At 32.5% G+C, this 23,973-nt stretch overlaps 2 protein-coding genes and 1 pseudogene across 2 annotated transcripts; 1 reads left to right on the top strand and 2 right to left on the bottom strand.

Annotated features, from left to right (window-relative positions):
• The first annotated feature begins 311 nt into the window (after positions 1–311).
• Positions 312–5,513, top strand: LOC129297637 (protein transport protein SEC31 homolog B-like; annotated as a pseudogene).
• A 3,892-nt stretch (positions 5,514–9,405) lies between these two features.
• Positions 9,406–10,870, bottom strand: LOC129297639 (late embryogenesis abundant protein D-34-like). The gene is made up of 2 exons (XM_054935983.1): positions 10,139–10,870; positions 9,406–9,748 (listed from the first exon to the last, which is right to left on the bottom strand). The coding sequence occupies exons 1-2, from the start codon at positions 10,787–10,789 to the stop codon at positions 9,578–9,580; spliced, it is 822 nt and encodes a 273-aa protein (XP_054791958.1). The 5' UTR covers positions 10,790–10,870; the 3' UTR covers positions 9,406–9,577.
• Positions 10,871–12,860: 1,990 nt separating this feature from the next.
• On the bottom strand, positions 12,861–17,085 carry LOC129297636 (pheophytinase, chloroplastic-like). Its single transcript, XM_054935980.1, has 6 exons — positions 16,926–17,085; positions 15,860–16,586; positions 15,082–15,308; positions 14,629–14,820; positions 14,376–14,532; positions 12,861–13,303 (listed from the first exon to the last, which is right to left on the bottom strand). Exons 2-6 carry the CDS (start codon positions 16,568–16,570, stop codon positions 13,049–13,051), a joined length of 1,542 nt encoding a protein of 513 aa, XP_054791955.1. The 5' UTR covers positions 16,571–16,586; positions 16,926–17,085; the 3' UTR covers positions 12,861–13,048.
• Between the last annotated feature and the right edge of the window lie 6,888 nt (positions 17,086–23,973).

Raw genomic sequence — 23,973 nt, 5'->3', positions numbered from 1 at the left:
TACGGTTTTTTGTGATATTTTTTATTCTTCTCCCAAGTTGTTCTCAATTTTTCCTTGCGTAATATATTTTATCAGAAATAATGTCATGAGGATAGCAGAATTTCCTGATGCAAGATGAGGTCACTTTTGATCTCTCTCATTCTGGCGCAGTGTCAACTAAAATTCTCAAACTGGAATTTCTTAGTAGCATAAATAGGAAACTCCAGGCAGGAAATAAGTTTGATTATGAAGTTATTTTCTCGTTGCTTACACTTATGTTTGTTCTATTTTGACCTATTAACCTATTAACAGTTTGCTCAGAGAGATGATGGACAATGCTTTGTGACACACTTGCTTCAAAAACTCAAGGAAACTGGAAATACATTAGCTGCAACTCTCTGTTATATATGTGCTGGCAATATTGACAAAACACACTTGAAATTTGGTCAAAGAATCTGCAAACTGAGCATGAAGGAAGATCATATGTTGATGTTCTCCAGGTAAATGGATGTGCATGCTGTTACAAATTTGATATGCAACTTATACTTATAGATATTGCAGATGTGAAATTGATAAAATCTCATGTTTTAGGATTTATGGAAAAAACGATTGTCTCTTTCCTGCCTTAGCAACTGGGCAGAAGCATTTAGTGCATCTCTTTGCAAGCTTGTGGAGAAATATGCTGAAATTTTAGCAAGCAAGGACTGTTGACTACAGCAATGGAGTATATAAAGCTTTTGGGTTCTGCTGAACTTCACCTGAACTTCTAGTCTTAAAAGATCGGATTTCTCTTTCTACACAACCAGGTAAAGCTTTTTTTCTACACAACCAAGTACAAATGCACTGTTCTGATTGGTATGCTGATGGTGAGAAATTGACTATTCATTGACAGTAGCTTGATGAATGTTTTGACTAATAGCATTTGCACTTTATTTATGAAGTGAGTGAAATTAAAGAGCGGAAATTTATGTTATATAAACTTTTAGGTCCAGGACAAAGTTGCTAGGATTGCTATATGCAAATTCTTCCATAGAACAAAGCTTAATAGACGTGTGAGAAAAATATTTTCTTCTGCAGTAAGAAAGGGATGATATTTCTGTTCCATTTAAGGACATTTCCTTTGTGTCCTTTCTGGTGGTGGTTTAGTCCCCACCTGCCCTTTTTTTTTGGGGTTGGAGGGGGGGGTATTCTTACACATAGTTCTGGGTTAAGATTTCAGATAATGATTTCATGGTTGGTTTGCAGTCCTAATTTTATCTGTTTCTTCAAATTCCGCTCAATAAAGCAAATGATGTGGGAATAGCCTCTTAGAATATTAGATCACGTGTATTATTTCCGATGAATGTGGAACATGTAATTACCTTATTGATAGAGGATAAATGACTCCCAGTTCAAGTGAACCTGGTACTGGTGGTGGAGGAATATGATCCGTTTTGTTATATTAAAGGATAAGCAAATGTTCATTGGGAAGAGCTCTTTGATGCTTTCTGTTTAATTAGTATTAATACTTGTGTTGTGTTTCTGATGGACTCATAACTTCTAGGATGGACTCATAACTTCTAGGCCTGGGGTGCTGAAGACCTTTGAGGAGGGAATGAAGTGAAAAGATAGTGCAAGGAGGTCTGAAGCTGCATTATCTTCTGATAGGGCCAGCCAGATGGGAAGTGGGAAATTGAGTGCTCGTAACTAAATGTCACGTGGGAGAAGAAATGGGGGTAAGAGAGAGAGTAGGTGATTAGTGGGAAATGTATGAGGTCACTCAGAAAAGGGGCCTGACAAGAATGAGGATGGTTTGGGAGGGATTCTAGTTCCTCACAAGCTAGAAGAACTATTTCTGATATTTCCTTTATTACTTGAGTTCTTGTATCTTTTCGGTAGCTAACTCCTACGCCTGTCAATTTCTATTTCTAGCTGTTTTGAGGAGGAAATCCTGCTTATCTTGAATAGTACGAGTTATTTGGGTCCCATCAATTTCTCAGCTGTTCAGTTTTTTTGCTTTTGCTTTAGCATTTGAAGCTTTCTGAGAACTTCTACTCTTGTTTCTTATTTTTCGTTCCTAATAATAATTTTTCAGAGAAAGAAGTCCAGACTACTGTGCTTGAAAATACTCAGCCACAAAGTGGATCATTTTATGGTGCTGATAATTCCAATTATACTAGAAATTATTATCAGGTATTTATTTTCCTTTGTTGTTCTTTGGGATTTATTGTCTTTGCTGCATTTCAAAGATTTTCATTTTAATGTATGTTTGTTGGTCAGGAGTCAGTTTCCCCACAAGTGCGGCATGGTTCTTCTGGAGTTCCATATGATGAAAACTATCAACAGCCTTTTAATCCTTCATATGGAAGAGGATATGCTGGTTCTGCTCCATTTCAGCAACCTCAACAACCTAATTTGTTTGTTCCATCACAGGCAACCTCAGGTTCACCAAGCACCTCAGGTATATTTTGTACCACATGCCATCAAAAACAGCAGTTGTAGCCTACTGTTGATTTTTTTAATGATTTAATTGTTTTATTCTGAAAATAAAATGTGAGCCTCTATATTGTTTCATTTGAAGTTACTTTAAAATTTTCTTCAAAAGAAATGTTGATGGATTGTAGACAGAAAGGTGAATTTTCTACTAAAATTCATGTGTTCAAGCACTTTTTTTTGGGTCCATATTGTTGAAATTCCCATTGTATTTGTCATGTGAATGTTGCCACTGTATTGAAGGTGTGAAAGTATTCTAGAATTTTGTTTTGGAGTGTAAAAATACTAACACAATCCTCAAGAAGTACCACAAAACCTGATTGCCATTTAAGAATTGGCATTAGGATATGATGTTGATTTTAAATTTGGATGCACTCCATCTCTTCCTGATTTAGATGACTCAGGTTAAGTTTGGATAGTTCGCATTGACTGGTTTTCTATTTATATGTTAAAATTGAAAAAGTGAATAAATCAATAAATCATCTAGACCATTAGAATTTAATAGGGACGATCTGGAGGAAAATAAGGAGAGAGGAGATAATTGAAATGGAGAAAAACTGAATTGGTTGATTTTGCTCTTTTCCCTGCAGTTGCTAGAAGTTGTAAAATGCATGACTGTAGATTGTGCATGACTGTGTAGATTGTGGAGTAATATATTTTCTATGATTTGTTATTGTAAATTAGGCTTTAGTAGCATTTCTTTTATTGTATGTTATTTTAAGCATGTAATTAATATTCACTTGCTTTTATAACATTTATATGTGATGAAGTCTAGCTCTTTGGTTAGAGCTTTGAGTACTTGCAGTGCTATATTCTGTACACATGGAGTTCATTGTTGTCCTTAAATTTTAATTTGTAGCCAAACTTATCTACTGCTCCTGTCACACAACCTCCTATGAGATCTTTTGTTCCTCACACTCCTCCAGCTCTAAGAAATGTCGAGCAATATCAGCAGCCAACGTTGGGTTCTCAGTTGTATCCTGTCAGTAGATCCTTTCTGTTTCTCATCTTTTTTTAACAGTTATCTGTGGGCTACTAGTTGTATAAACAACATTACTTTTCTATATTTCAGGGAGCTGTCAATCCACCTTACCAACCTACACCCCTTGCCACTTCTCAAATGGGCCTGGTTCATGGCCAGAAGTTGCCACAGGTTGTGGCGCCAACCCCGAGTCCAAGGGGATTCACCCCGGTCTCCAGTTCTGGTGTTGTGCAAAGACCTGGAATTGGATCGATTCAGCCTCCCAGTCCCCCTCAGGCAGCTCCTGCACAGCCAGCTCCAGCACCAGCTGCTCCACCTCCAACTGTGCAAACAGCTGATACTTCAAATGTGCCTGGTAAATTTTATTTTCTCAGCTGGAAATTTTTCATTTATTCTAAAGGATTTACAAGTTTATCTTTGTTTCACTAATCACTAGAACGTGCTGCTAGTTTTTCATTTGATTTGTTAAGCAACATCATCATCTACTACTTTTTTGGTTAGTAAAAGCAGCACCCTGATTTGAAAGAATAAAGTGCACCCATGTGCGGGCATGCATGCATTTGTTTGAGCATATTTAAAGTCTCAAAAAGAATTTATGGCCAGGCATTTTTAAGTTAAGAATGGCTGGGCAATGCTGTATATTCTAATGATTTATTTCTCCCTTTCTAATTGGTTTTCCTGGATCCGTTTTAGTTAGTTCCAGAACCATTGTAATTGAAATTATTGAATGCTTTTCTTTTTTTTAATTTGTTCATTGTTTTCTTAGAGAATGACCTGTACAGCATTTCAAAGAAATAAGAGCTGATTCTGTACTTTTGTCTGAATTTTGTTCAAATTACGTGTATGCAAATAATAGTGCATGCATTTTGTGTTGAGACTAGCTCAAGTCTTGATGTACTGGGCTTTTAGTTGTGTGTGAATCATAACCTTTAGGGAAGTTATGCCTGCTCATTTGTTTCCTTTTCCCCTTGCTGCTTGCCCAATGGACTCTTCTAGCCAATCCATTTTTTCAGATTACTGCTAATGATCTGGCTATTTATTATGTATAATATTACTTTGATAGGCAATGTATTTGTTTTGCTGAACTACTTGATACTGATATTTGTTTTGCTTATAAAGGCATTTGTCTTTCTATATCTTTTGGCAATTTCCTTTTGGTTAACATTTTCCTTGCTTTGACTGGGCCAGTGCACCAAAAGCCCATTGTCGCAACATTGACAAGGCTTTTCAACGAGACATCAGAAGCACTGGGAGGTTCACGTGCAAATCCAGCTAAAAAGCGGGAGATAGAAGACAACTCAAGGAGAATCGGAGGATTATTTGCGAAATTGAACAGTGGGGACATCTCTAAAAATGCCTCAGATAAGCTCCTTCAGCTCTGTCAGGCATTAGACAAAGGCGATTTCAGTACTGCCCTACAAATTCAGGTAAATCAATGGAAGATTAAGCTATTTACTCTACTGATGATGACACCAATCAAATTTACAATGTGGCCTACCTCTGGTGTGTTGCAGGTACTACTTACTACAACCGAATGGGACGAATGCCAGTCCTGGCTCGGTTCGCTGAAGCGAATGATTAAGACAAGGCAGAGTGTGAGATAAATTAAAAGATATCACCGATCCTCGTCCCCTTTCTGTGCCCAATATTGGAAAAATTTTTCACTATGGTCAGCTTCTTGTAGTGCCGCTGACCCCTTCATCCATGTACACAAGACTTGACTTGTATACTGCAGGTGCAGGGTTTTGGTTCTTTTGCTCTTAGGACAATATAAGCTGTGCCCTCCTCGCTTTCACTGGGTTTATCATTCAGGACATGATCAGAAGTACTTTTAGCGGATTGTTTTTAATCCAATATATGTAACATGAAAGTGTCTTTTTTTGTTTGATTTTACATTTTTGCCTCTGCTTTGAAAGTCATAGATGGTTTAATCTTGCACACATTTTGTACTTTCATTTGATTTAATCCAATCTTTGTAATATGGAAGTGTCGCGTTTGTAGTTATTGATTATTGATTTGGTTGCCAAGGAATTGAATAATGTACTCTTTTTATAGTAACTCATCTAGGTTCTGTTCGTTACAGAGTTTGGAAAGTGAGCAGCACAGTTTATTGCCTTTAAATAGTATGGTCTTTTTCACCAAAATAAAAATAGTGAGTTTTATGATTTTATATTGTATATAAATATAGAGATTGGTTATCAGTTTTTCATTCTTCCCTGGTTTAGGCTTGTTGCTAGGTAAAGAGTAATGTTTAGAATTTTTTTTTTTTTTTTAGACCTGATGTTTAGACTTTAGATGATCTGCGTTATGCAAGTGTAGCAAAAGATAAAATAAGTGAATAGAAAGAGAGTGGGTTATGTGTATGTGTGACTGTGTGAGAGGGAGTGTACTCGCTCTTTTATATTTCTCTTAAAATGTATATATTATTGTGGAAGATCTCAAGCTAAAACCAACAATACTCTTTTTTAGCAAATTAAGGAGCGAGAATTTTATATAAGGATCATGAATGTGATATATTTTTAAATTAAGCTTTATACATTTTAAAATTTCATGGCAAAATGTTAGGCTTAAATTGAAATGACAATACATGACAATGTTCAAAATGTTTTTTTTTAGTATGTAGCAGCCTAACAAGTAATATATGAGAATTAACAAATAAAGCAAAGCATTTAATAAGTAATATAGATGTTAATAATAGAAATCTATGTGACTATTTAAATGTCTGGCTTGTTAAATTGTTATTATAACTTGCCAAAACAATTACATTGCTTGTTAAAAGCTTTACTTTATTTGCTAATTCCTTTTGTTACTTGTTACATTTACTATGTTCACTATACATCACTTCTCCAACCCAATTCTATCTAATATGAGATCTTTTCTCACCAAGTTCTTGATGTGGTTTCTAATTTGGTGGGTTTAATTGGTCTTGATGATAAGGTGATTGATTGCATCCTCTTGTTGGGAAATTGAGACAAGTCCAAACTGAATACTCTACTTCCTAGAAACGTGATTAAGGCTCCGACTCGCACTAGGCTTAGACTTGGTTGAAGTAAAGAGTTTTTTTATCTAGAAGCACTCGAGAGATGGAAAGTTTTCTATTGGCCTATTAGGTTTGCATATGATTTTTTACTTGCAGGTGCACCAAGACAATCAACCTTCAATTGGAGACCTATATGGCGATTACAAGTTCTTGAAAAGATGAAATTCCTCCAATGGTTGATGGCACACGGATCTGTCCATACTTGCTAGTCTTCGCCAAAGAAGGGGATTACTTCAATCAAGCTTGTGCCCCCAAAGATGTGCTGATGTAGAGGATGAGATTCACTTATTCAGAAATTGCAAGGAGGCCGAGATCAGGTGGAGACGACTGATATCTCAAAGACATTGGACCGAGTTTAAAAGGGGTAAATTGTTACAATGGCTAACCTGGAACCTGAGCACTAATCTGGGTAATCAACAGACAAAGCAATTTAGTTGAAATATTCTTTTTACATACACATGCTGGGATATCTGGACGTCAAGATGCAATGATACATTCAAGAATGAAGCGAGTAGTCAACAGACCAACGCTGAAACAATCTTATTTAAAGTGGTCCAAGACAAAAAAAATGCTGAACTCTGCTAACTTGTCAAGACACAGACCGTCCTAGCTTTAATCTAGATTCTCATTATCCTATACTTGTGAGATCAGATGTAGCTGGGCAATCAGTTGTATTAAGAAGACAGACCAATGCTGTCGAGAAGTGAATCTGCAGTTCTTCGCTCTATTCGCGAAGGACTTGAAAGGTGCTGGAATGGAGGGTACAAAAAGATTGAGGTGGACTTGCACTGTGCTAATAGTTTTAATCTTCTCAGTAGGGGACTCTTGTAGTGATCACCTGCTCTATAAGGTTATCTTGGACATCAAGAACTAATCTTCAGAGATTGGAATGACTCTTTCAATTATTCTTGTAATGATTCTAGCTTTTTTTGTTAATGATGTTATTAGGTTAGGTTTACTTAGTTTTGATTCTTTTGGAACTTTTTACTGTTAACCCACTCAAATTTCAGGGAGGATAGATCGTAAAAGGTGTTGATCCCAGTTGAGTTTGTATTTTTTTTTTTTGGTACAGTTTTTATGGCATCAATAGATCTTCTATTCATCCCAAAAAAGAAAAAAAAGTGGCCGATGAACTCAATAATGTCCGCTGGCTATCTTTAAGCTTTGCTGGCATAGAACATCATGATTTTGGGAGGTTTTTTGTGACTCTGATATAGTTGTGATAGACCATAATAGGAATCATCTTTTTCGGGGCTTTATTGGAGGAGCTACGAAAATTGTTGATAGAGATTTTTATATTACTATTAATTCACTATATAGAAAAGGTACTAAGTATGCTAATTCTAGTATACTGGAGTTAACTAATCAGATCAAAATTTGAATGTTTATTGAAAAATGTGTCCATGCTTAAAACCTACCTTAAATAGAAGGCAAATGTGCTTTTAAAAAAATACACTTACTTCAATTAGGCTTGCTCATAACATTGATTTTGATTATTATACCTTGTCATTTGATAGGTGCTATTGCTGAAAACTTATTGGCGGAAATTATTCGGAATGTTACACTTCCTAATTCGTACCAAATATGTTAGAGGAGTTATATTTTTGAAAGAGAGTGTTACACTTCCTAATTTGTACCAGATATGGTAGAGGAGTTATATTTTTGAAAGAGTTGATGATCAAACAATTATGAATTCTTAAGTCCTTTATCATAATTTTTTTTTAGAGTGTCAAAGTGAATTAGAGTTTAAGATATGCGTGGGCAAAAATGATAGTGCATTACTTGAAAGTAATTACAATGAGTGTGGTTTGATGATAGGAGAGAAAAGCAAAGTAATATACTTAGAAGGTCTAGATTAGAGATTAAGGGTCACATTGGGCAAATTTTAGTTGAGTTTACTTGATGCAATTGAGTTGTATAGAATATTGTACTTCTTCTTCCTTTTTTCTCTTTTTGCATGAGCACCTTGTGTCCTAGGCCTGCTCCACTCGAGTTGTGAGGACTTAATAAAGCTCAGATTAATTCAATTAGAGGGATAACCACAAGAGTGAACGGCCCTAGTCACTTACATTGTTACATTTTCAAAACTCAAACTCGAAACCTTTGTGATTAAATTAAAAATTGTAGAGATTTCTTTTGCATGAACACTTGATATCTTGAGCTTGTTTGACTCAAGAAGTGAGGATTTAATGAGACCCAAACTAATTCAAATTAAAGCATGACAAGCATTACAAATGTAAATATCCCTTGTCACTTACACTGCTGCATTCTCAGAATTTGAATTTAAAACCTTTAATACCTTTAATTAAATTAAGTTAGAACAACTCTTATCAGTTGATCTTGTTGTTTGAAGAGACTTGACTTCTATTTAGGCGACGATGCTCCCCTTTGAATTCAAAATTTACCCACCAAAGGGAACACCGCGCCAGCATGGGCGCGACTCCGCTCCATTGAAACGCAACGTTTTACTGATTCCCCAAAGGTCCTGCCTTCAAACGTTAATGGAACGGGCCCGTTGTGTAATTTCTTCAAGTTTAGTACTCTCGATTTTCAGCCCATAGTACGATTTCAGCCCAAATACCAAACAAAAGGTAATATCTTAGCGACAATTACATTGATATAATATCTTATTCCAATTTTAAATATAAAAATATTAAAAGGCTTAATAATTTCCGCGTAAAAATAAAAAACGAATGCACGCAATACATAATTACATTACAGTAATACAGTAAAACCTCAATTGTGTCCTTTCCTTTGTTTCATTAACTTAAGTACAAACCACATTCAGAACCTTGTTTAGGGAGGAAAAAAAGATAAATAAATAAAACTCCAACAATTAACAGACTTTATCAAATCTACAATCCAAAAAGTGAGATTAATAACTCCAGACATATATATATATATATATATATTCATCGAATAAAATACCACCATAGTTTAGTTTAATATTAATATATAGCGGCGAATCAACGAGGAAGATAGGGGCAAAAAAAAAAAAAAACATCACAACCAGATTTTCTGCACTTGGAAGTTGATATTTTCAGAGCTTAATTAATTAAACTTGCAAATCTAATTTAACAATATTTGAGAAAGAGTTGTCACTATTATTGTTCATTCAGCTGAGCCGCGGTGGCCATGGACGACGCTACTCCGCCTGGCGTGGCTAGCATGTCCGGCGAGTCTCTCCGCCATGGGAACTGCACCTCCGCCGCAAACACAGCCTCCGCGTCTTCCTTTGTCACCGCTTTGTCTGTTGCCAGCTTTTCCGTCGCATCCTATGTTTCAAAATTGAATCAACTCACATGATAAAAAAATTTAAACATTGACAATTAAATATCAATATATTATATTAAATTAATAACAATTAAGTTTCTGATAAAATAATTTCAAAAGATAAATTACAATTCGAGAATCTTCATTATAAATAAGATATTGGAATTCTAAATGTAATTCTCAATTTAAAATTAAAATATATAATTATCAATACTTGCAACTTATTTAATTATTATTGATTTCGTCTTTTCTTTCTATCAAAATTTAAAAAGTCATTAAACATGAATAAATATTATATATATAGATAGATAAATTATATAATGATTACAGATATAATAATAAGACAAATTATGATGATATCATATGTCTCAAGTGGAATTATATTGTTTTACCATTAAAACATCGGAAAGCTTTGTCATGTCTGCCCGGCTTCTGGCATGAGTGTTCATAGAGGCTGCATTCTGAGCCGTATCCGCCACACCGCCAGGGGCCACTTGGTTACTTCCAGTTGCTCTGATCTCCGCCGCCGTGATAGCAGCAGCATCGCTCTGATCCACCGGTTTATCTCCGGCAGAAATCGCCACCGCCTCGAGCGCCTCCCCAATAGTGATGGGGTCCCCATCTATGGCGGCCGACCCGATAGTAGAAGCCACGGTGGGGCCGTCCTGTTCAACTTGCTGCCCTAAAACCTGGCCGCCGACGGCCTCCGTGATGATACGCTGACCGCTGGCCTTCGTTTCAGTCACAGACACACCTTGGTTCTTGGCAATGTCGGTGAGGTCTCTGTGTTCGACATAGCCGGCGATCTCGTTGATGACGGCGGCGGATTGCATGGTGTCAGCCGGAGTTCCCTTGTGGGTTTTTCCTAAGACTTGGATCTCGGCGGCCTGCATGGCGGCTGCATCTTGAGGGGAGATGGGTTTGGAGGCTAAGTCGCCGGAGACGTTGAAAACGTCACCGTATTTGATGGGTTGCTGGAGCTGAGAAAGAGGAGAGAGATGTTCATTATCAGATTGAGGCCTGAGAGGCTGACCGTGACTCATGCTATGGAGAGAGATCAGAGCAGAGTGTTGCAGTTAGTACTGTTTTGGGAAGAAGATGAGGAAGACGGTGAAGTATATAGAAGAAGGGATAGGGATGCATGCAGAAGCTGACGTGTCAGGCGTACAGAGAAAGATGGGAACAGTTTTGGTGCTGATCAAACACCGTAAATCAAAATTGAATGTTCCAAGGTGACAGCAACAGAAGCCAAGTGTAGGGACGTGAGAGAAGGTGGAAGTATTTGACACTGCCACCTTCCACGCTTTAAGATTAGTAGTTTCAGTCTCATCACAGTAATGAATACCTCATGAGGTCCAAACTATTTAACAATTTAAATTTAAATTTTTTTAATTTGTAAATTTTTATAGAAATTTTTTAAAATGAAAATTATAATATCATATTTATTTCAAATTATATGCGTCTTAAAATAATAATTTCTTAAAATTATAAAAATAATATTTTATTAAATCAGAATCATTTAAATCAAAATTTATTTAATATGTACAGTAATGACTACCCAATCATCTTCCACAAGTTCTCCGAAGTTGTGAAAATTAGTGAAGTTGGAATTCAAAGAATGATGTGGGCTGTTCAAAATCAAGAAGTTCTCTTTGGCAAAAACTTTTCGCAGTAATATGTTGGAAAATTTAAAAGGCAAAATGCAAGAACTCTTATTTGAGGATACACTAGATAAAGATATTGCTTTTATCAACAAATAACAACTAAGCAATGATATTAGCCTACAATGCAAGATTAGCTAGTTATTCAAGGAAGTTGCAAGATATAAATTAAAATGGAGGCCTTTTGAAATAGGCTGAGCAAGACTTGACATTGATGGATCAGTTAACACTAATGGAGTTGTGGCATGTGGAGGTATGATTTGTGATACCCATGGTAATTGGATTAATAAATTTTTTAAATATCTCGGTTATCATTCAAGTACGACTGCTGAACTACTAGGTGTCTTAGAAGGAACTAAACTTTATTAGGGTACTAAACTATCCAAAGTGAACATTTATTTGAACTCTCTTGAAGTTTTATTATTGATTCAATACAACTTTTTCAAGAACCATCCTTATTCAAATTATATTGAGAAGATCACGGAGTTTACTATGAGAGATTGGACAATTACTTTCAATCATGTTCTAGGAGAAACAAGCATATGTGCTAATTTTCTTGCTCACCAAGCATCCAACAATAATTTCAAGTTAATGATCTTTCATGAACCACCTTCTAGGTGTGGTAATATCATGTATTTTGATATGATAGGATAGTTTTTTTTTTTTTTTGCACGGGTGTCCCGTGGCCATGTATTAAAAAAAAATTCTAAGATAACTTTAAATAAATTTTATTATTTCAAAATATAAAATAATTTGAAAAAATTAAAAATCTCATTTATGTAAAAAAATTTAAGATAATATTGTAATGTAATGACTAAACGTATAGAAACATTTTTGACCAGTAAATAATGTGAGAAACAGCCTTGAGACTCCAGGTTCTTTATCCACCCACGTAGCAAGAAATTTATTGTAAAGTGTAAACAATGGCATTTATGTGGTGGGTCACCATTTTTTCTTTTTCTATAAAACAATACTGAGACAAGTTATATGGAGTACTAAACATGTTTTTTTTATATAAATATTGTATGGAGTCTTATAGCCGGTTTATCGTGCATTTCGCTATTTTCTATGTATAGAAACATTTTTGAAATTTTATAATTTTCTTTTTAAAAAATAAGTTTATAAAGTATCAATATTGTATTTTATGGGCATACATAATCTTATTTAAAATTATCTTATAATTTAAAATAAAGAAAGTACTACAAAAATTACATTTATAACTATTATTATAGGCTATCACCATTAATCAAATGTTTTTAACTCAATTTCTTTTTTAAATTAACATAAAAGAATTTTTATAAATTAGTTTACAAAATAATTTTTTAAGACAAAAAAGAGAACAAAATCAAACAAGCTCAAGGTTTTTTCTCTCTGTTTATCTTTCTTTGTATGATTTTTGCCATCCCTTTTGATTCAATAAAAGAAAGGCAGAGTGAGAGACAGATAGAGAGAGTGGGGCTGAAGGATACTACATGAGCTCAAGTTTTCTTTTTTTTAAAAAAAAAAAAAAATCCTTTTTCCCTTACATTAAAGGTTGATATACATGCACAAGTGATTACAAATCAACAAAACCTACAAAGGATCCCTATGATGTATGATCTATCAGTATACATGGTTTTATACACAGAAGAGTTTACAATATCACTGAGATTTGAGTGCCACATCCCTGAGCTTGGCCTGAGAATTGATGTAAGATCTGATCCTTTCCCAAAGTGTTAAAGTTAAACTATTGCCTAGATACCTAACCATGACTGACTTTTTTGAGTCTTCTCTGATAAATTCTAACTGCTTGACAACAGTGAATTTTGTGCTGTCCGAGTCCTCAAGCAGAGGTAGTGAGAAACAGCCTTGAGACTCCAGGTTCTTTATCCACCCACGTAGCAAGAAATTTATGACCTGTAAACAATGGCATTTATGTGGTTGGTCACCATTTTTTCTTTTTCTATAAAACAATACTGAGACAAGTCATATGGAGTACTAAACATGTTTTTTTTATATAAATATTGTATGGAGTCTTATAACCTGTTTTTTGTGCATTTCGCTATTTTCTTCGTCCAATTCCATTTTATTCTGCATACTTGTCAGTGCATCAAACTAATCGAGTTCAAATCCCAAACATGTAAATAGCTGGATTAGTAGTCAACCCTTCTCAGGAAAATCCCCTTAAATCCTTTTGTTTCTAGGTAGATGTAATAAAGGTCAATAGCTAATTGTCCTAGTGATAATGCCACCTCCCTCAAGTCCTAGATTCAAACTTGTCATTGACATATTTGTATGCATACGTGGATGTGGGTACCTTCCTTTCTTACTGAGAAGAGTTGGGTTAGGGGTAAATTTTTTAAAAAGGTAGACGCATTAAAGGATTTGGATTCAATGTTTAATGGGGTCACCCAAGAATTTGGAAAACTCAAAACCTTGTGGTGGGTTAGGATTAGGAAAGAATCTCCCCCCCCCTCCCTCACTCATAGGCATTGGATGAGGGTGTAAAAGGAAGTAGAAAAGGCTATTAGCATAAACTCTTGTCGCAGGTTTTTTTTTTTTACCTCACCTAAAATTGATAAACACTTCCATCTTCAATTACTCATTCATACAATAGCTTAACCAAAAGAATGGACAGAATAGAAAAACCAGCAAAGAATAGATTTCCAGTTAATTCACATGATCAGCACATAGCCAAGAGCTTTGTTGCTCGAGTCAGTTCTCTTATGTATAGACAAACAAGGTCCCATAAAATGGGGAAAGCAGAAAGCAGACTCTACTTTGAGCATTGGAAGTTAAAATCACCAGGAGCAGATTATAAATACAGAAGCCAATCAGGAAGAAAAATATAAATGTCAAAGGTGAGTCTCACAGAAAATGAAACAGGACATGTTTTCGTGTCAATTTATAATTGGCTTGATTCCTCTATCCTATAGAGAATCTGCAAAAGAAAGAACACTTTCAAACTAATTAGTGAGGAATCGTTTACCTCAGGGACTTCATCATGAGGACAGTGACCGGCCGGGCTGATTTGATAATATGGAGCTTTAGGAACCTTCTTTTTAACCTGAAGTCCCCAAATTGGCCTCACCCAGGGATCTTCTTTGCCATACATGAGGCAGATGGGCACATTGTTGGCTCGACATCTAAAATGCAAACATCCTGGAAATATTAATCTTTGGAACCAAAAATAGAGAAAATGATCAAGAGAATATGGAGCAGTTTAAGTAAATGATGCCTACTTAGATAATGCCTCGTCAAAGGACAATTCTGCCTGAGGAGCAAACATAATTGAAGCGAATGATGCAGCAGCAGCTGGATGCCTTGTTGTTTCAATTATACGCAAAAACACATTATCTACCTTCGTTGAATGATCTGCATAAACCTGCTTAAGTATCTCAGCGATGCTTTTTGGATCACTAATTTTCTCCCACCTAAAGATAGACAAGATCAATTCTTCAATTCAAAACCAGGTTTGATGGAAAGGATTTTCAACACAAAGCAAATCTTACTTTTACTCAAAAAAGAGAAATCTTAAACCATTAAGAATACTTTTCTAAGTTTCTCACATATGAATGGAAGTGAAGGTTATGTGCTCGAAATACAGCAAATTATAAGTTAATTTCTGGAAAGTTTAAATCAAGTCAGCAAAAAGCACATGGATGAAGCAATGAATAAATTGAAGTGATACTCACAACAACTCTGTCAGACTTTTCACACGTGGTGGTAGAGGAAATGTTCCTGCCCATGGAAATAATTTTGCAAGTCCTGGATTTCTCACAGGATTGGGCAAAAACCCCCAAAACGGTGTTGCATTAAGCAATGTGACACCCTTAACTAAATGAGGATTGCATGCTGCAAAATACAATGCAACAAATCCTCCTAATGAGTTGCCCACAATATAGACTGGTTCACCAATTACCTGAAAAGCAATTCATGCCATTTCAATACTCAAAGGTTTATTTGATGGAGCCAATTTCCACAAGCAGATGATTAACATAACTAAGGTTGAAGTAAAATGACAGAGAACATCTAAGGTCCAACTATACTTCATTCCTAATCTGTACTTATCAATACCACAAGTAATTAAGATGATTAAAATAACATTTGTAACAAAGATACTGAAGGAGAATGTCATTTTTACATACTTATCATATTAAGATAGACTTAAAAAATAAACCTGTAAGCTAATTATAAAAAGACTGCAGATTTCTACTGCATCAAGTTCAAGGCCTTGGAGGCAAAACAAGCAGTGCCAGAGCAGCAAGGATACAAATTTATTATAGTTGTTGAAATAGTTGAGCAAATCATGCTAAAGCTATTTTTTAGGTATGATTTACAGCAAAGCCATTTGCACGATGTGACTCTAAGAAGTGTTTGGAAAACAACAAACTAGCTGGAACAACTAAAGAGCTGATGTAATCAAATAAAACATTAACACAGCAGATGAATCATCAGGTACAAATCACTAACCTTTTCTATGAAGTAGCGAACTTGATCCTGCCACAAATCCATAGAGTACACAAGCTTTTCTGCCCATGGTTCAGTTTCATCCCCAAAACCCCACGAAGAAGATTTACCATTAGATGCACCCACTGCTTTAGACTGAAATGTGGGATCTTCAAAAGGCAGCGACATCCCTTGACCAAGAAAATCCAGTGACCATACTCTAAAGTCACGGCCCAAATCCTTCATTTGCTTCTCATAATGGAAAGAACCAACACCAAAACCGGGAAGAAAGAGAATCTGCGGGGATTCCAAATTTTCACACCCGGCCTTTTCATAGTGCACGTTAAGCTTTGGCTTCCACTCCCAGAAGCAACTTCTTATCATGGCACCAGACTCCCTCTTCAGCTCATTTGGCAAACCAGGAATGAGAACCTTGGTTGCAGGTTGTTCTATTCCTGATATATCTCTTACAACCCCTTCACCATCAACCACAAAACCATCATAGCCTCCACTATAAACCTTGGAATTATTTTCTTTAGAGCCTTTAAGATTATTTAAGGATCTACAACCTCTTTCCATGTTATTGAACCTAGAAATGATGTTACTATTATGAACTCCTTGATTTCCAGCAGTGGGAAATCCTAATTGTCGGGAATTGAAGCATCTTCCACTCAATTTCGACTTCAAGTTCACTACATAACAGCATGATGCCGAACCATACGATAGAATTTCCATGCCCAAAAACTATACTCTGTATTAAACAGACACAACAATTGAATCAGCACGAATTCAACTCAATTTTCTTCATGATCATCTCATATAAAGGATATGCACGATAGATTACTAGAGTAGATACTTTAAATCGCTTTTCCGACGAATTTCAGGAACCTATGCAAATAATTATAGTAACGAAGGAAGAGAGAACAAAAAGACAATCAAAAACTCAAGCGGTACTGTATCCAATTTATCGGAACTCAAGCCATACTGAGCTGCGAATCAATACATCAATTCGCAGCTTCCAAACGAAAATTCATAATTATGAAACATAGTATCAAGTAGCATTAAGAGATCTTAAGAATAAAAAATACACCTTTAAATTAAAGAAAGAAGTAGCATGAGATTCCGCTGTATTCCAGGAGCTCACTGTACATAAATGATATATTGGAAGACTCAGGAGAAGATCGTCAGAGATGCCTTCACTTCACCCTCCTTTGCTTGGAAAGCTCTGCTTCCTTCATAAACCAAGGAAAAAAACTTTTTTGACACTGAAAATAAAAAATATCTGTAATAAACTAATAATGCAAATCACTTTAAAGCTTTCTGAAATATAAATAAATAAAATGTAAATTCCCCATGTACCCATCACCCCAGAGTCCAGGCGGAGTTGGCTTCCCTCTCGGAGGTCCGTTAACATTTTTTATTTTAAATTTTTTAAAACAAAAAAAATTATATTTTTAATAAATTTGTTTACCTGTTTGTATAATAGAGATTTAAATTAAATTATCCATATTAAATATTAAATATTTTATAAGTTAACTTTTCAGATATATTTAATATCAAAAATTTTAATAAATTTGTTCAACTATCTATATAGTGTAAATTTAATATAAATGATCCATATTTAATATTAAATATTTTATAAATTAACTTTTTAAATATATTTAAAAAATTTTAATAAGTTTGCTCACATGTCTCTACAGTTCAAATTTAATATAAGTAGTCCATATTTAATATCAAATATTATATAAATTAACTTTTTAGATATATTTAAAATTTTTTAATAAATTTGCTCACATGTATGTACAATCCAAATTTAATATAAATGGTCTATATTTAATATCAAATATTTTATAAATTAAATTTCCAATTATATTTTAAACCGTATAAGTTCAATATTAAAATTTTTAAAAATTTTTATAAATTAAATATAGACTATTCATATTAAATTTAGATTATTCAGACTATAAACAGATTTATTAAAATTCATATAATTTTTTATTTTAAAATATACAAAATAAAAAGATAAAAATATTAAATTTGGATAATCCATATTTAATGGGGGTGGGAGGAGGGAAACTGAGTCCGAGTCTAGACAGAGAAGATAAATAAAACATTAAAACATTAAAAGGATAATACTAGATATTACCATTTTTATTATTTTAAAAAGTAAAAATTTTTGTATTAAATTATATTATTTGTAATTTTTAAGTTTCTGTTGTTCTTTTAATCTTTTTATCTAACTTTTGGAATCTCTTTTTGGTAATATGAGTTTGGAGTCTAGTTGGTGATCGATGTTGTCATTTTAGCTTATTTTGTAATACACCCTCACGGCACAGTTTCATCAACAAAATAATACTCTTTATTTTTTTCATAATAAAACTAAATACAGATGAAATTAATTAAGTACAAATTTTAATTTTAATTTTTTTAAAAATGGATTTTTTAAAATACCTTTTATTTAATAAGGGAGAAGGAAAAAGAATGATATTTAAAAAATAAAATAATGGGAGCAATTTTAAAATAAGCTTTATCATCAATAAATCATTACAAAACATCGTATCACTCAAAAAAAGAAAAAAAGTATCTTATGAAATGGTACAAAGAAAGTATATATTATTGTTGTTGAACTTCTGTAAAAGTATGCTTCCATGTATTGTTAGTGAAAAAGTTACAAGAAAATTATATTATTATCTTAATAATATACTCCCTCCTATCCTCCATACACACAAACACACTTGTTTTAGTTTTATTATAAGTCACCTATAACTAACTTACAAAATAAAGAAAAGTTATTTACATTGTTAAAATTTTCTTAAAATTATTTTGATTTTCATTTTTAACCCTAATAAATACTATAAATTTCAAAAAACAAATATATTCCATCTCCTCATTGGAAATTGAGGAGAATAATGTATTTGAAAAAAAAAAACAATTAATGCTACTCCATCTCTTATAAAATGACTTATATATAGACGGGTAAGTATACTAGATTATGTGTCATTTTGGTTGCTGCTTATAGGACTCCCTGCTTTATACTTTTGTAAATGTACTTTTGTTAAAGCTATTTGGTTTGGCTTTTTGAGAATTTGTACGGAAAATAATTCTCATCAGAGTTTGATTTACTGTCTTTTAAGAGTTTCAGATAAATTATATAGAGCCAATGATGTTTTCTTTGATTGAGGAAATTTTCGCTTGCTCTTCTGCACTTTATATGAGTGATAAGGAATCAAGCCTTTCATAAATGAAAACTTATAAGCCCACATCAAGCAACTAGGAATTTTCAGAAAAAGATGGAATTTCTCATATTTGCTTGTAACTGGAATTATTCCAGAGACTTATCAATCTAAGTGCAAGAAAAATAATAATTTGAAAATTTCTTCTTCAAGGAAAGTCATTAATGATTGCTATAGATTCTGCTAATGTTTCTTATAATTATACTATCAAAATCTCGAAATTTGAAAACAGCAATCTTAGGACTTATTTGGTTTTTGTTCTATTTTTTATTTTTAAAAATTGTTTTGTAATACAGTTTTTAAAATTATTTTAAAAAAATAAAATGAGAATTAGTTTGGTTATGTCAATTAAAAAATAATATTGAAATTAAAAAAATAAACTAATAATGATGGTTATAGGCATTTAATTATTGTGATTAATAATAGAAATTAATCAAGGTAACTATAATTTTCAATAATCAAATGTATTGTATTTTAAGAACAAGAAAAATAAAACAAAAATAACATAAAGTTGTTTCTATTTTTTTGTTTTTCAAAGACAAAAAATGAAAAAGTTTTAAAAACAACTAAATGAAAAACACTTATCCAAACAAAATTTTAAATTTTTCTGTTTTCAAAAATAAAATACAATTTTAAAAGCAGAAAATAAATAGGCCTTTATTTTTTGAGCAGCAATGCTCTATTTTGAAGAAGAGCAAAACCAATTTCATATTTTAAAATCTTTTGTTTCTTCCTCAAGCCAATTTTTGCAGGCTTGTCCTTACAACATCTTACAATAGATGATAGGCATTAGCAATCAATCAGTTACATGAGGTTTGAGGTTGAGAGGTTTAAAAATTATCATAATAAAAATTTCTTCTTAGCACGATCTGGTGTAGAAGAAAGTTTTATTTTATAAAACATTCGACATATGCTCTATTCTTTTATGTTAGTGTCAGTGAAACATATTAGTCAACATGATACTCCTTCATTATTATTTTTCCTTTCTTTAATTTTCTACTTTTATGACTTAGGTCACATAGTAGGTTAGGTTGATTGATGAACTTGACTTTAGCTCAATTATTTTGGATTAGGTGGAGCAAGCAAACGAAAAAACCTGTCTCTCTATGAATTGAAATATGGTTAGGATTTTTAAAATATAAAATCTAGAACGTTTTAAAATTATATGGATTTGGTGCATTTCATTCTATGATTTTGCATCTTCTATTTTGTTATATAGTAATTAGTAATACATTATAAACAGTTACACATATTTTTTTCATCTTCTATTTCTCGGTTTCTTTGGTAGATCTTTGTCTCATTTTTATTAATTACACTAGAAGGACTTTTTATTTCAGCTTAAATTTAGTGTACCAGATTTAGCTCAACGAATATAGAGAAGCACATTCCATGCTCATAATCAATATCGATCATCCAAATTGATTTTGGATGATTCAGATTTAATCTAATCAGAGTTAGCTTCAAGGTAAATTAAGGACCGATTTGTTTAAGATTAAAAAATAAATAATTTTAAAATAATTTAGGGATTTTATAAAAAAAATTTATTTTGTAAAGATTTTATGAAAAAATGACATTATTTTATATTTAGTTACAATAGTGATTATTAATTAGTTATGTTAAATTTTATGATATCTTCTTTGATTTTTGTTTTGTAAAAATAATTTATTATTATATTATTTAAAAATTTTATAATATTTTCGCATATCTTGCCTTTTTAAAACACTCTTTCTCATATATTACATTAGATTATTTTTAAAAGCTAGTCAAAGTAATTTCTTAAAATAATCAAAAGTTTACTTTTTTTTAATTCTGATTATTTTAAAAAATTTAAACAAATATCTTTAAAACTCACAAAATAAATTTTTTTCAAAAAAAAAAGCGATTTTTTCATGAAAAAAGGTAAAACAAACGGGCCCTAAGTTGGATATCTACCTAAAATCGACTCCTATGCATCCTTAATGTTAAATGCTAGTTTTTTTTTTTGTTGCCCCTTTGAATCATGTAAATTAATTTAATTTTAATTTTAATTTTAAAAAGAAAAATACTTCATTTAAATCTTTTTGCAAACAATACAATTGACGAAAGATTTTTTGCATAGTACAAGCCCATAATCTAATTAAACTAAAAATTAAATAATGAAATTATATTAAAAAATATTCTTATCCACTTTTAATTTACTAGACAGTTTTCTCTTTGGGCCAACATATTCCTATGCAGTTTATGAAAAAAAAAAAAAAAACAGACTAATATATACGATACGGCAGTTTATATTATGGAAAGTAACGTTCGGGGCCTCCCGCCTTATTTTCGATATACTAGAATAATTCAATTTAAATTGGATATTTATAAATAAAAATTGCGTTGAATATTAAATGAGAAATTGGGAAGCAAAATTTAAATTTAAATATGGAAATGAAAAAATAATAAGCAGTGAGAAGGGGTCCAGATATGTTAACGTGAATGATTTGGCTTTAGTCTGCGTAGAGGGATGAGAGACATTGAGAGGCTCAATGTCGTTTTGTGCTCTGTGTTGCATTTTTCTGATTCTCGCTTGTTTGCACCAAACTCGCAAAACTCTACTGTCTTTTGATGGTGACACTGATGCTGAACTTTCACTAAACCAAAAACAGGCTTTCACATGCCCAGCTTCAATTAATGTGATTAAAAAAAATGCATACCATGTGAAACTTTTGCTTAAATGAAAAAAAATAAAAGGAAATACTATTTAATAAGCTAAACAAATCTAGTGGAAGTCTGGAGGATATGATTTCTAATAAGAGCAAGGCTTTAAAGATAAGAAAAATTATATACAAGTCCCACAAAATTCTAAATCACAATCAAGTTTCTTAAGATTTGAGTATAATTTAAAATTAGAGTATAAAGATAATAATATCCCTAATGAAAACACATTACATCAATCAAATAATTTAATAAAAATTTCAATAAAAACCTTTTGACCATACTTAATTTCAATTAAAGCCTTTAAAATTATGAAATTTCACTATATGTGTGGGGAACTGAAATGAAATTTAAAAGATAACTGAAATGATCTTATTGTCCCTATTGAAACTAGTGCATGAACTACTTCTATAGAGAAATTAATAACTTATATGTGAAAAATGAACAACATACATAAGTAAAATATGCAGCTTTCATTAACAGCACAAAATCACTATGAATATAAACAAGTAAAGCGAGACGTATAAACAACTTGTATAGAAAAAACAAACAATTAATGTATGAAAAATGAACAACTTATATAGGTGAAATGAGATTTACAAATTTATAGTAGCGTTTTGTGTAACATCTTAATTTTTCAATTATTTTCTTAAACATAATAATTATTTATAAAACTACAACTTTTAAAGATACCTACCATGGTTAAAAAAACCAAAGTTATTTTTCAAACGTACTACCATTGTAATAATTATTTATCATGGTACAAAGAATCAAAGATGATCTTTAGAAAAGAGATAATGATAGAGAGGTCCCAAAAAGATCAATTAATTTAACTTAAATTCTAAGTGTCAAATTTCAAAAATTTATAAGTTCGGTTCTCAATTTTACAACTTTGTTGTAATGATTTTGAAACTTTTTTTTTTTTTCAAATTTTAACATGATCAAAGAATAAATAAATTTATTTTTTCTATTAAAATTTAGAACATGAGTTGCAAATTTATCACAATGAAATTACAAAATTAAGAACTGAACTTGCAAATTCCTGAAGTTTGGCACTTCGGATCTAAGTTGAATTAATTGATCCTTTTAGGATCCATCTGTCATTTTCTCAAAAGAAAACCCTACCATAATTAAAAAAAAAAGAATCAAAGAATCTACCACAGTAATTAAAAATTAAGTCAACTTTTTAAAAGTTTACCATGGCAAAAAAGATTTTCCTTGATTAAGTAAAACCATTTTTAATTTGGCTATTATGGTAGAAAAGAATCTATCATAGTAATGGAAATTTATTAAAGCTTAAAAGTCCACCTATTGGTATCCCGTTGAAAACAAGGCTCTAAAATCTAAACACTATAACAAATTCCAACCAACACAAAATTAGAGTTTCCAAGGATATTACATTGCATCTTTTCTCACAATTATACAAATAAAATGACAAAAGAGTTCACCCACAAAATCCCATTAAGGTCCAAACAAAGTTTTCTAATACCATACTTCACAATATCTAACCAATATCAATACTTAAGGTGGAACACTTGATCACTCCACATCCATACTGTAATGTCTTCTTACTTCTAACCCACAATTAACTCCAATTTCCAAGTAATAGGGAAATGAGATCAAGGTGGTTAACATAATACTAAGTTTTAAATAGTTAAAAAAGTTGGGATCCCAAATTTTCAAAACTAAAATTATTTTCAAAGTTCTTCCAATAGACAAATCAGAGTTCACAAATATGCAAAAGTATGGGATCACTTCAAACATGGGTACATTAGCATAAGAATTTAAAAACAAGAAAATTCTAAAAAATTTAACATGCACTATAGCTCATGGCACCATGTGCCGTGACATAATTGCTCGAATTTTGACAGTAAATTCTACTATTAATTTAACAGCTTTTAGGGCAACTTTTGATGTGCCCCAATTCTCTGCCTGATGTCTAATTGATGTGAACAGGTGTTTATGAAAAGCTCTTTCTGAGCTCTAAATAATGGATTTGGTTTAATAATAAAATTATTACTCAATCAAAATTTGAACATTCATTTCAAAACTTATACTTTTTCTATAAATTTCACAAAACTAAATGCCCAAACCATTTACCATAAGCCTTTAGCCATTTGACCATATGCAAAACATTAAGATTAACTCATGCAATACACTATATCACATTAAATACTCATAGATTACATTTTCACTACTCAACCCCTTAATCTCAAAAACACAATA

Source organism: Prosopis cineraria, unplaced genomic scaffold (assembly GCF_029017545.1).
Source record: "Prosopis cineraria cultivar Desert tree isolate PC_DT_omini unplaced genomic scaffold, ASM2901754v1 PC577, whole genome shotgun sequence".
Lineage (NCBI taxonomy): Eukaryota > Viridiplantae > Streptophyta > Magnoliopsida > Fabales > Fabaceae > Prosopis > Prosopis cineraria.
Note: the sequence above shows the minus strand (reverse complement) of the source record. Positions and strands in the feature narration are given on the sequence as shown.